The sequence below is a fragment of the Metopolophium dirhodum genome, chromosome 9 (genome assembly GCF_019925205.1).
Source record: "Metopolophium dirhodum isolate CAU chromosome 9, ASM1992520v1, whole genome shotgun sequence".
NCBI classification, from domain to species: domain Eukaryota; kingdom Metazoa; phylum Arthropoda; class Insecta; order Hemiptera; family Aphididae; genus Metopolophium; species Metopolophium dirhodum.
In genome coordinates this window covers 5,082,446-5,095,437 of record NC_083568.1, presented here as the reverse complement: position 1 = coordinate 5,095,437, position 12,992 = coordinate 5,082,446, and the positions used below count along the sequence as shown (strand labels likewise).

Sequence of the window (12,992 nt, the reverse complement as noted above, 5' to 3'; positions counted from 1 at the left end):
TAAATGGACATTTCCCCCCCCCCCATTTTTTTAAAAGTTAATTATTGACTAATAATTTTGAATTTAATAATATAATTATATATATATTATTTATAAGGTATTTAATATGACATTTTTTTAAAAATAAAATATAAAATATATTTTATTTTCATAAATATAATAGATTATAAATCTAAATGTTTGATCAATTGAACTACTTACTTAAAACATTAAAAATTAAAAATTAAAAAAAAAAGGTGGGTAAGTGGATGTCACTCTGCTGTGCAGTAGGTTACAATAGTGGGTCACTGTAATGGATGGTGTTAAATTTGAATTCAATGATATAATATCATTGTATAAGAAAAACAATTCTGAGCGAAAACGGTCAGTCAGCCTATGATATAACTATAAATATATTTGATGATATTGTTGTGAATAAAGTAATTTATATATAACCTATTTACGTGGAGCCTTGTTTTCAATTTTCAATCCTTAGGTACAAAATTGAACATTTTATAAATTTTTAACTACAAAATAATTATTAAATTTTAAATTTGTCAAAATTTGAACTTTAAATGTTGTGCCTATGTATTTTTAATATTTTTCAACTGCTATTGTAACAATATATCAGGAGCCTTGCATTAAATTTTCACGCTTTTATACTCAACAAATAAAATTTTATTGATATTTATAGTAAAAAAAACTAAAAAAATTGAAAACCGACAATGTTCGTAAACAACTCAAAAAGAGTCAAAATATTTTCAAAATTGTATGGTGTATAGAAAATGAAAATATAAACATTCAGTAAAATTTTCATGTACCTACAGTACCTAATTCGTTTTTGAACAACAACAAAATAGCAAAATCGTTACATAAGAAATCGAGTGAATATCATATGTTGTAAAAATATGAATTTCAAACGCTTATAAAAATTTAATTTGACTTTATTGTAGACATTTTTTTTTTGATAAAGGTAGACAAACTTATGGATAATCTTGTATTACATTTTCAAAACTTAGATTTAAAAAGAAAAATTTTTATGAATTATCAACTCAAAACAATTTGCTAATTTTCGTGATTTTTCAGTATTTTGTCAAGATTTGAACTTTAAATGCTTATAAATAGAAACTGTGGCTAAGGATTTTTAATTTTTTTCATCTACCTTTGAAACAATAACCTAGGAGCTTTCTATTATAAATTTTCAAGCTTTTTTAACCAACAAAAATAATTTTATCGAAAAAAAAACTAAAATAAATGGAAACTGAAAATATCCGTAAGCAGCTCAAAATATTTGGAAAATGTTATGGTGTATAGAAAATGCTAATATAAACATACAGTCAAAATTTCATGTACCTACGGTAATTTGTATTAGAGTTGCACCAAAAACCAAAATCGATTTTCTCGAAAACAGATTTTGCGTAAAAATTTCCGTTTTTCCTTAATTTTTCTTTTGTTTTTCTAGTCGCTTTTAAATGGGAAATTTCAACCCCCCAAAGTACCAACTAGATTCACTTACCTATCAGAAAAGTTACTGTTGAAGAAAATCCAAGCATTTTTACTGTCCTGTCTGGTGATGACAGACACAAAAAAAAATAAAAAAAAACACACATCATTATAAAATCAACATATTCATCGCTTCGCTCAGAATCTAAAATATAAAGGTAAGTATAAAGTAAAATATAATTAATAATTAATAAAAATGGTTAAAAATTCAGACATAAAAATTTTGTAAAAAAACATTTGAAATCTGATTCTTTTGTTATTTTCCAACTTATATTTTTAACAATTTAATAATTGCTTGTGAATTTGATTCAAGTAGTTCAGTTGATCAAAAATGTACATCTATAATTTATCATAGGTATTTATGAAAATATTTGAAAATATCAGACAGTAGGCATAAATATATTGATGTTAAATAATAATATTATATTACTAAATAATAAACTTTAAAAAAAAGGGGGGAGGGGAAATGTCCTACTACGCTGAAAACAGTCGGGAGGGAAATGTCCGCGATTCGAATAAAACTGGGGTAATTTATGTAACTATGTAAGTAGCCAAGTAGGTAGGTAGTAGGTACCTATTACCGTAGTCAGTGGCGCACAATCAAAAATAAATAGGGGTAGCAATATTGAATCGGACATCGGTTACCTCTATATTGGCTAATAGGCTAATGATTATAGTCTATAATTATACAATAGTTTATTTTCAATATTTTTATACGTAGTAGAATTTTTATGATGTAAATATTTTGGAGCCAGGGGTCCATTCACCCTAACCTAACCTACCAAAAAAATCAGTGGTAGCAGCCGCTACCCTTGAACACTCCAGTGTGCGCCACTGACTGTAGCAGGTAAGTAGTAATTACCTGCAAGGGCCGGGCCAGGCCGACCCGGTCCTTGAAAAGCCTGGCCCGTAGTGACATTGGACCGAGTCGGGCCTTTGAAATAAAATAAAGGGTTGGACCGGGCTTTTTTAAGATTTTTCTTCGACAGTAAATAATCACAATTTAAAATAATAAATAATAAAAATAAAACCGATGTTGGTACAGGTTGGATACTAGATAGTAGATACAATCACAATGAATATAATATATTGATTGATGGGTATAATAAAGCTATTTATATACCATAACAATATTTTTTGGACTGGGCCGGGCCGGGCTTGAGGATAAAATTAATGGACCGGACCGGGGTCAGCATTATTTTCGGACCGGGCCAGTGCTTTTTTTCACAACATTTTAACAGTATTGCCACTGAACACTTCTTAAGTCTATACAAATCTCAAGAATTTAAATACATGGTCTTTAAATATATTTAAGAATTTTAAAAGTCAACATTTGAATGAATTCATTAATAAAGGAAAAATGGGGATAAGCATGCTTGGTGAATCACTCGGTACATTATGTGTTTGTCATCATTAGCGTTGATGACATCTAGTTTTTTCATATTTGTTTAGAAAGGTCGCAGAACAATATGAGTGATGTATAAATATGTTTCATAACACAAATAAGTTACACTGAAAATTTGACTTAGCATAATTTGAAAATTAAGAGCATATTATGTATACATTTGGAAAATTGAATATTTAATAGTAATACACTAATCGCAGCATATCTGTCGATTATCTGGCTAATAACACTGCAACTTGTATGGCAGGTAGTGTTAATTGCTATTTTTTCAAGTGTTTATAAAGTAAATAATCAAACTATCTTTTTATATTTTGTTGTCATATTGATTGTATAATTTTTTTTTTTTATTGATCTAATAAACTCGGATGCTATGACCATTAGTTACATTAGAGTTGAACTACAGTATTTTAGGTTTTAACAGTATTTTTTAAGAAAGTACAGCTTTAATGTATAATTTATTTAAGTACCAAAATTCAATTTTTTTTGGAGCATATTTGTATTTTTTGAATGGATAGGTGCTACATATTTTCAGGTTTATAAGTATTAGAAGTCCCCAGTCCAAGTCATCATATTTTTTGGAACAGAAATTATTCCAATCCTTATCAGTTATCATTGATGATAGTTTCTTATACAACATTTAATCTAGTTCCTACTTTAATGGAGCCAAATAATTCTGAAAAAATAGAATATTTACGCACCACTTTTTATACAAAAAAATAATCGTACTGACATTTTAAGCTCATATTTAGATTAGCTTTTTCTTGATATAACTTTGTCTTTTCTTGTGGGTATTGTACCTTTAAGAAATACCTATCAAAAAGTATAAAACTTATTATTCGGTTCAGTCTAACTAATATATTATAGAATACAGTTGATAAGTCGTCTAAAATCCATTACTTTTAATATTTTTATATTAACATTAGGTATTGTAGTACATTTTTAGTTTTTTATTTTCAAAGTACAAACTATTAAGGAAACAAGAGGTATTCTAAAACTTTTTATTTGTTATATAATATTCATTACTACAGAGATAATCTTTTTAAGTATTAGTATTTATTAAATATGAACTAAATAAGTATTGTTTATAATTTAAATTAGTAGCGTTCTGTGTTAAATTAATAATATAGAAATAAATAACAATTTACATTTGAACATTAAGTATTAAAACAGTCAGCAAATTAATATTAGCATAAAATATAAATAAATATGATATAATGTAATAGTAAAGAGTGTATAAATAATAACTAATAATATTAAATAAATATAATTAAATTGCAGAACATATAAAAACAATATATTATATATATTATGAAAATACAATACAACAAACTAAGTTATAATGTAAAGTATTCAGCATTAAAACATTTTAAATAATGTTACTATTTTATTAAAAAAAATATAAAATTTTAAATATAACCAGTTATATTTTGAGTAGGGATTACACCAAATTCTGATTTTAAACGGGTATGAATTTGTGGATTTACGTTACCTGTAGATGCCGAATACACTTTAAAACAATGGGATAAAAATATGTCTAGGATAAATCTGGCATTTGTTGTAATAATATTTATCTATGAATTTAAATATAGTATTAGTATTTAAAATGTACAATTGTTTAATTATTTAAAAATACTTACATCATTTACAAAGTTTTTATTTTTCATAGAGCTCTTTATGTAATTACAATGAGCTGCAAAAACTTCATAAAGTAGTTGATCAATAACATTTGCCAAATCAGTTGAATACAGCACTAAGCAATCATTTAGAAGTAATAAGTAAGTGCGTGTGAATGTTATTGTGTTTTGAGTTAACATTATCCACGATTCACCTAAAAACACCAAATTTATTTCATTGTTCGTAGTGTTATATAAGTCCTAGGTTCAAATTAACCTTTATTGTAAGATTCAATGTTTGAAAACCCATAATTTGTATATTCTTCAACGATTTTATCTCTCTGTTGTTTAGTTTTTAGATTGAAAGGTTTCCATTTATCCTCAGAAAATCTTATTTTAATTACTTCAATAGTCTTGTCCTTGATATCATTTATTGATTTTGTGAGAGGAATTCTAAGTTGCCCGTCAATTTGAAATTGGAGATCTATTCCATAATCACATAACTAAAAATAAATTCACACATATTATGTTTTAATACATTTTGTAGGTAATTAAAAAAAAAACTATATTATATATGCTCGTTTTCTAAATAGGACTTACAGATAAAAATATTAAAAATAGAAAAGTAAACTTAACAATATTTTATGCATCAAGATTTATAAGTATAAAACTTGATGTTGAGTATCTTTGTATATTTTAAGGATTTAAGATTTTTTAGTGCTATTTTATTTAATTATAATTAAAATAAGATTTCTTTAACGTTTTTCATCAATTGTTGTTTAGTAAGGGAAGTTAAAAAGAAAAAAATGTGAACAGATAAAAGATGTAGTGTTTTTCTATTTACTACCCCTTAGAATAATTTAATAGTATTGCTTTCAAAAGCAAATTAATAATCATATTATAACTAAAAATATTAAATAATAAAAATAAAAGGCTGTTGCTATTTTTTGTATATCTATATTCTATACTAATATGTATAATAGGGGTATACTTTTATACACCTATATATATTTATATATCTAAATATTTTTTTTAACTTTTGGAGCAATATTATAATTTATAATACTTATTAGTTATTAGTGCTTAGCACTGATAATAACTATTTAATAAATATTAACATTACCTCTTGGCAATTTTTGTGTATCACTTTTATACACTCAGATAAATTGGACAATGATGTTTGAGGAACAAACATATGTTTGTTTAAAATTACCATAAAATCATTGACTTCTTGAATTGTCCATAAAATAAAAGCTAAACAGATTTTTATCATACAGCTATATTTTATATAAATTACTAATTAGTGATAGTACCTGAAGAACAAGCTGAGCTATTTGGAAAAGCTTTGTATAAAAATTCATGTGTAATTTCTATTGTAGTTCCAAAAAACACCATTGAATATTTTTTAACAAATGTTGACATTGCACCATCACGTTTTACATACTGTAATTGAGATTTCAATAAATTTGAACAAACTTTCAAAAACAAATCACACGCCTATAATAAAATACAAGCGGTATAAAACAAAACAATTTTTTTATTATTATGATTATATAATACTTGTGAAGATTTATCCAATTGATTTAATATTCTAACTGCTCTTCGAGCTGCTCGTAAACCACCTTTATGTGACTTATCTGGAGAAACTTGAAGTTCTTTAGTTAAAACTAATGTTAATGCTTGAATACGATTTTCTAATTTAGTTCTGTAATATTAAACAATTTATTTTTCTTTAATTATAAAAATTATGTATAATAATCTTAAATTTGTAAGCATATTATTCTTACAGATTTTACTATTTTAGTAACATTCATTTTTATGAACGAAAAAATAATAAGTGAAAAGTTTTATTATCTGAGAATATAATATTAATAAATTACGCAGCCGACCTGAGTTTGATACCTTGGCCGCGGGCGGCATTTTTCTTTGGACAAGTCACGGTGTCCGGAGAACAAGTGCCGCCATCCCCCCACCCGGGGCACGGCAGAAACCTACGGGTGCCCCATTAGAAATTCTGCCAAAACACAACACACACGTGTACCAACCTACCCAATTTAAAAACCTACAGTGCCCTCCTCCACACCCAATGGCCTATGTTGCCGCGGGTTACCCAATAAAAAAAAAAAAAAAATTAATTAAAATATTATTAAATAGTAATAAATACAATGTATAAAATATATACTTTATTTCTTGTTCAATTGATGTTGAAATTTGATCACTGTGTTCCTCTAAATATTGTCTGGCTTTACTAATCAAAGAATTTGCATCTTCAAAATGTCGTTGAGCAATTAATACATCTAAATCATCTGCTAAATCAATAATCCATTCCGGTAATTCTGGTTCAGTTGTTTCAGGTTCAAATGCTAAAATTGTAAATCAACTCATTTAGTAAATATGTTTAGTCATATTAATATTTCAAAATGTAAAAACATAATATAAATACATTATATAAATTTATTATTTATAAAATGTTGTATATTGATAATAGCGGGTACCCATATGTGTATTACATGTGTATATTTCTGCTGTAAAATGTGAAAATTGTTTAACAAGTGTTTACATGAGTAAAGCTGCATTCACAACTCACCGTGTTGTATAGTTGAATATATTTAACATAACGTAATATATTCTCAACATTTTGTTACCTATGTATAGAATATTCAGAATATGATATAGCACGGCAATTTGTGAAAGAGCCTAAAACATAAATCATTTAGTTTTCTGTAGTTCAAGTTTTGTTGGTTTGGTCACCAAAACAATATATTATGTATTACCATAAAATAACTAATCACTAAGAACAAACATTTAAAGTAAAATGTTTATGTAACATAAATGTTTTTTTATTGCATATTGTTTTAATTATATTTTTTTTAAATAAAAATATCCTAATCATCCACTTTTGTGTCAGTGTCCTCAAAGTTGAAAATTGTTGAAAAAATAATTTGTACAGCCCCAAAAGGTGATGACAGGCAAAAAAAAAAATTATAATATCAATACATTCATTGCTCTTCTCAGATTCTGATTAATATAAACATAATACGATTTTCTGGCTGCTTGGTAAAAATGATAAATTTTCTTCAACTTAATTTCTAATTATAACTTTTCGAGGTAAATTATTTAGAATTTAGATTCAACTAATTCATCTCATGCATGTACTTTCTCTATTAGATAATAATAATACTAAAATTATTCATGGTTCAATATAATAATTATAAATTAAGTCAACTTTAATTCTTACAATTATGAACTAATTGAATGGAATCTGTTCTTTGGATCATTTTATGGTCAACACTACTTTTCATTTTGTTTTCAACCGAGACTTGTGACTTTTTAGCGACTTCAAATTTTGATAACCAATCATTCTATAAATAGATATAAATGTTTAATTAATTTTATAACATTGGAAATCACTAACCTTAAGTCCAGTATTTGGTGCTTGAAATACTCTCGTTTCCGGAAAAGCAAGCAATTTAAACGAATTTTTAATATCTTTAATATTTACAACAGCAAGATTACATAAATCATACATTGACTGAAATCTATATCTAGCTGGTCCTCGTCTAAAATTAAACATGTCAAATTAAAAAAGTCTATTGTACTCTGTATTACATGCTTTTGACCAGTGTTCAGAACGTTCACTAAAAAAATGAACTCGTTCAAGTTCTTTTAAAAAACGAACGCGTTCATTGGCTCGTTCATTTAAATTTTTTTTATGAATTGTTAGCCTGCAGTCAATATAAAAATTATATAGGTATAAAAACCTATAAACATTCACGACTCAACCAAAAAATAAAAATACAGTTTAAACTTTAGAGCATATACAATTTATAAAGTATCTGAATTAATTATTAATATCTGACACGTTATTTGAGTTACATTTTGATAAAGATTTTCTAGTGATAAAATTAAGCAAATACTAGAGTACTTACTATAAATTCGTGGAAATCATAATATTATTATTGTTGTATGTCTAGCCGGGGACACTGGAATTTCACGTATTTAATTTATACATTTTGCAATCAAACAAATATTATAGGAATTATAATGGGAAAAATGAAAATATTATTATTATACCTAATATGATTAATTAATATATTTTAGACATTAATATTTGAACGTCTTAAAAACCGATCAAATTCATTAAAAATATAAACGTCATTCACGTTCACGTTCTATTTGCAAAAAATGAGTGACGTTCACTATATATGAACGTGCGTTCATGAATAACGTTCTTTCCAAACACTGCTTTTGACTATAGTTACTAATTACCTGCTAGACAACCAACTGGCAACAATACAAATATCAGTAAATAGATAACAATGAATTCTTTGGACTGGTGTATTTTCAATAGGATCCAATTCTAATAAATCTCCTTCATGCAAACATTTACGGTCAGGAACATCAACTAAATTCTAGAATCAAGCTCATTGTATATACTTTTACTACTTGGAAACTAATTATAGGTAGGTAATACTAACATTGCAGTTTTCTACTCTTTCCATAATATTTAGTAATTTATGAACTCTCTTTTCTTCAACTACATTATCTACTTCAGTATTTTGAATACCATTCACTTCTTTGCCAGATTTAGAAATTTGTTCGCTAACAATTGAAGAACTAGCCAATGAATTAAGTAAAGATGCTTGTTCAGTTAGCAAATGCGACAATTGATACATTTCACCCTCTAAATCTATAATACAAAAATGTAATAATCATTTATAGAACCTTAATAAACAAAATAATTTTTTTTATAACTTACTGGCTATTTCTTTAGCGGTATCAATAAATTGAATATAATTGTAGAACACATTTTTCTTGAGCATTGTGTTGATTTGTTCACCCAAGGATTGTACATTTGTCTTCTGTTGTAACAATTCTTCAGGACCCATACATCTCTGAGATAATTCTTTGACATCTAAATTAATAAACAAACTATAAATTAATATTTTTGTTACCTGAAAGTGTTACTTTATACATACATTTTTCGGGTTGATAATCACTCTCACCAACACTCTTAATTAACGAATCCATGTTATTAAATAATTATTTAAAAATGAATATGTAGATATTGTGCAAAATATAAAACTATGTGTATTCTGATTGAAAACAACTAAGCATTATAATGACAATACCGTTCTGTTATAATTAAATCGAATAACAAAATAATATTTTATTGTGATTTAAACTAATTGGGTCCACGGCTTAATTCTTAAGAACTTAAAATCGTAGTATTATAGTATTTGAAGCTGGTCGTTCACCCGGGTCACCAGTCAGTAGTCACTATTGAGTAGTGACGACTGACGATTGAGTGACTCGTGAGTAATGATTAATGAATATTGAATACCTAGTACCCACGGAGAATTGACAAAAGTGATGAAAATATGAACAACGAATTCGGAATTATTCAATTATATTATATTAATAAATTATTTAATAATAATGTATGAAATTCACTATCAAATGATAAGAGTTAACAAAACAACAAGTTGATAGTTGATACCACGGTCTTAGAAGCACGATTTAAGATAATATACTAAATATTAGATAAGTATATCTTAAATCGTGGATTTTAGAGGGACGGGTACAGTAAAGTTTTCCAGACGCGGACTATTTTTAATTTTTCGAACTTTACAATAATTATTAATTGTACAATAATATTTGAGTTTTAAAATCCATAATTTTGGAATCAAAATTGAAATGTAATGGGAATTTTTATATTTCTAAGTTGGTACACCTGCATTTTTGTTGGTCTTCCCGATTTAAGCGTTTATTCCATGATATTAATCTGGATATGATAAGCTGTTATCTCGGGGGACCCAACTGCCCGATGCCCACCGATTCCCCTAAGATATAACTGTTCTATGATTATATCGATACGGCTACGAATGTATGTTGGAGAGGCAAAGTGCGGGGGTCGCTATGTGTTCCTAGAGTTCACAGCGCCCTCTGCATTTAACACGGACTAAGATACAAATTGTGTAGCCAAATAAAACCACCGGTAGCGCTGAAAACTTCAAGAACAATGTTCTCATCAGCTAAGTGACACCTTTTCGTGGCTGTCCCCCTGTTCCCCCTTTCCAGTCCATTATATCTTAGTCCGTGATTTTAGATATTTAATATTTTGTTTAGGTTAGTTTGTATGGTTATCGGTTTTGGGTCGATTATTAACGACGTACCTACATTGTGTCTATAGTGTGTATAAACAATTGTGTTGTATCGCGATCGCACTTGAACTACATTCTCTTGATGTGTAACCAGCTGTCGTAAGAGTTGTACTTATGTATGGAATATAATACACCGAATCTAATACGGTTGAGATTATAATTATTGGTTTGACGCTCGTCTTATAAAATATACTTTTTATATGTATACCTGTTTGAAGTTTTTATTTTGCTTTTAGATTCGGAGCGGAGCGATAAATGTATTGATTTTACAATGATGTGTATTTATTTTAATTTTTTGTATCTGTTTACATGATAAGTAGTCGAAATAATGGTTCGATTTTAAACTTCAGTATCTTGTTCAATAATTCGATGGGAAAGCAAATCTTGTTGGTTTATTGGGAGCTCAAATTTCCCAATAGTTTTCAAAGCCACCGTGAAAAACAAAAAAAAATTAAGGAAAAACCTGGAATTTTTACAAAAATAATTTGGTTTTTTGTTTAGCTCAAACAAATGCCTGTAGTATGCCGATATATATGCAATTTTCATTGAATGTTTATCTTAGCATTTACTAATAAACCATAAATAATAATAACTATAATAATGTTCATAATATTTTGACTTGTTTTGAGCTGTTTACAAACATTTCCAGTTTCCAATTTTTTTAAGTTTTTTCTTTATACGTCGATAAAATTGTATTCGTTGGGTCAAAAAGCTTGACAATTTAATACAAGACTTCTAATATATTATTACAATGGCAGTTGTAAAGATACAAATACAATTTTTTTTATAAGCATTTAAAGTTCGGATTTTCACTAAATACGTAAAAATCACGAAAATTTGAAAATTATATTAAGTTAGAAATTCATAAATAAATTCTGTATCCATAAAATCTCAAAAATATTTAAACAGTTTTTTATAGTTATTTTATGTTCAAATTTGGACGAAATTACATATTAAATAACCAATTTAGTTATTTTGTTGTAATTTCATAACACTAATTTAACTTACCAGCTGGTTATTAATAATAAGTATTATCAACATAAATATAACATAAAATATCCACACTGACAAACCGTCACCGCTCAGAATATCGTTTTTCGTATACAACAGACATGTAAACACTCCAGTGACAGTAGTATATAGATCATTATACATGGCTGTGTGGTCGATATTGATCGTCACATAACGACAGACTCGTAGTTTTAATTGTTAAAAACCAATGCACATAATAAAGCCATAAAGGTAGTGGGTTGGAGCCACCTCCTCTCTACACTCTATAGCAGGTATTAGTCGTAGGCTCGTAGGCAGATTAGGGAATTATTCGAATTCATTATCATCTAAATAAAATGATCAGAATAATTTTTAAATACAATTGATCAAATAACAAATAATTTTAAAAAACAATAAATTGTGTGTACAAATTATTCGAACAATTATTTAGATGACAATTTGCACATCTATAGTAGTATGATTTTAGCGGTTCTAGTCCACTAGTCCCTAGTCCATGCGAGTCAATGCCACGCGCTGCGATTCCCCTCCATGCCATGCCGTGTCAAGCCTTTTTCCAGCACGTAAAATATAAAATATAATCTGCTATCACATACGTGCCCGACCGTGCCAAACCATGCCCCTACCATACAATCAATGCTTAGAAGGGCGAGACCGTTTTCGACCAAAAACGTACCCTTACCTTTTCGGCCGATTCACTTTTCGACCAAATTTAAAAAACGTCGATTCCCTTTTCGACCAAAATCGTACCCTTCCCTTTTCAGCCGATTCACTTTTCGAACAAAAAGTTTTGTAATATGATATTATGTAGAATAAATAATTGATATATAATTTTTGTAAAATAGAATACCCATATTATATTAACATTTTTTTTTTTCATTTCGATTATTACGATTTATTATATACGATCGGTGATCGTCGACTGTGATGGTTATACTACCATAATAATATATAGTTATTTCAGTATAATAATTTATGTAGTATGTACCTGCAAGACTGATCGTTATACGTATTGTAGAGAGTCACTATCTTTCTTAATATTATATTATACACATACTATTAGACTTAATAATTATTGACAAAAATTGTATATTATTATGTTATTCTTTTTATAAAATATTATGCACAGTGTGACATATTAACACAAAACTAATGTTAATAATATATAGATATTCTTATATTTAAATTTTTTTTATATTTTATTTTACAACATTTTATGTAACTTATACTTTAAATAATTTTAGATTCTGAGCGAAGCAATGAATGTATTGATTCTACAATGATGTGTGTTTTTTTTTTATTTTTTTTTTTATTTTTGTG

The 12,992-nt window shown here is 27.3% G+C and overlaps 1 protein-coding gene across 1 annotated transcript; it reads right to left on the bottom strand.

Annotated features, from left to right (window-relative positions):
- Positions 1 to 3,890: 3,890 nt before the first annotated feature.
- Positions 3,891 to 9,943, bottom strand: LOC132952736 (exocyst complex component 8). Its single transcript, XM_061025142.1, has 13 exons — positions 9,480 to 9,943; positions 9,260 to 9,415; positions 8,979 to 9,190; positions 8,770 to 8,912; positions 7,916 to 8,060; positions 7,739 to 7,862; positions 6,683 to 6,863; positions 6,061 to 6,205; positions 5,814 to 5,997; positions 5,624 to 5,754; positions 4,778 to 5,003; positions 4,525 to 4,715; positions 3,891 to 4,458 (listed from the first exon to the last, which is right to left on the bottom strand). The coding sequence occupies exons 1-13, from the start codon at positions 9,529 to 9,531 to the stop codon at positions 4,294 to 4,296; spliced, it is 2,055 nt and encodes a 684-aa protein (XP_060881125.1). The 5' UTR covers positions 9,532 to 9,943; the 3' UTR covers positions 3,891 to 4,293.
- Between the last annotated feature and the right edge of the window lie 3,049 nt (positions 9,944 to 12,992).

Coding starts and splice junctions, on each gene's coding strand:
- LOC132952736 (XM_061025142.1), bottom strand. CDS start 9,531: ATGGATTCGTTAATTAAGAGTGTTGGTGAGAGTGATTATCAACCCGAA. Junction 5,998..6,060: donor AATTGGATAAATCTTCACAA/GTATTATATAAT, acceptor ATTTTATTATAG/GCGTGTGATTTGTTTTTGAA. Junction 4,716..4,777: donor CATTGAATCTTACAATAAAG/GTTAATTTGAAC, acceptor TGGTGTTTTTAG/GTGAATCGTGGATAATGTTA.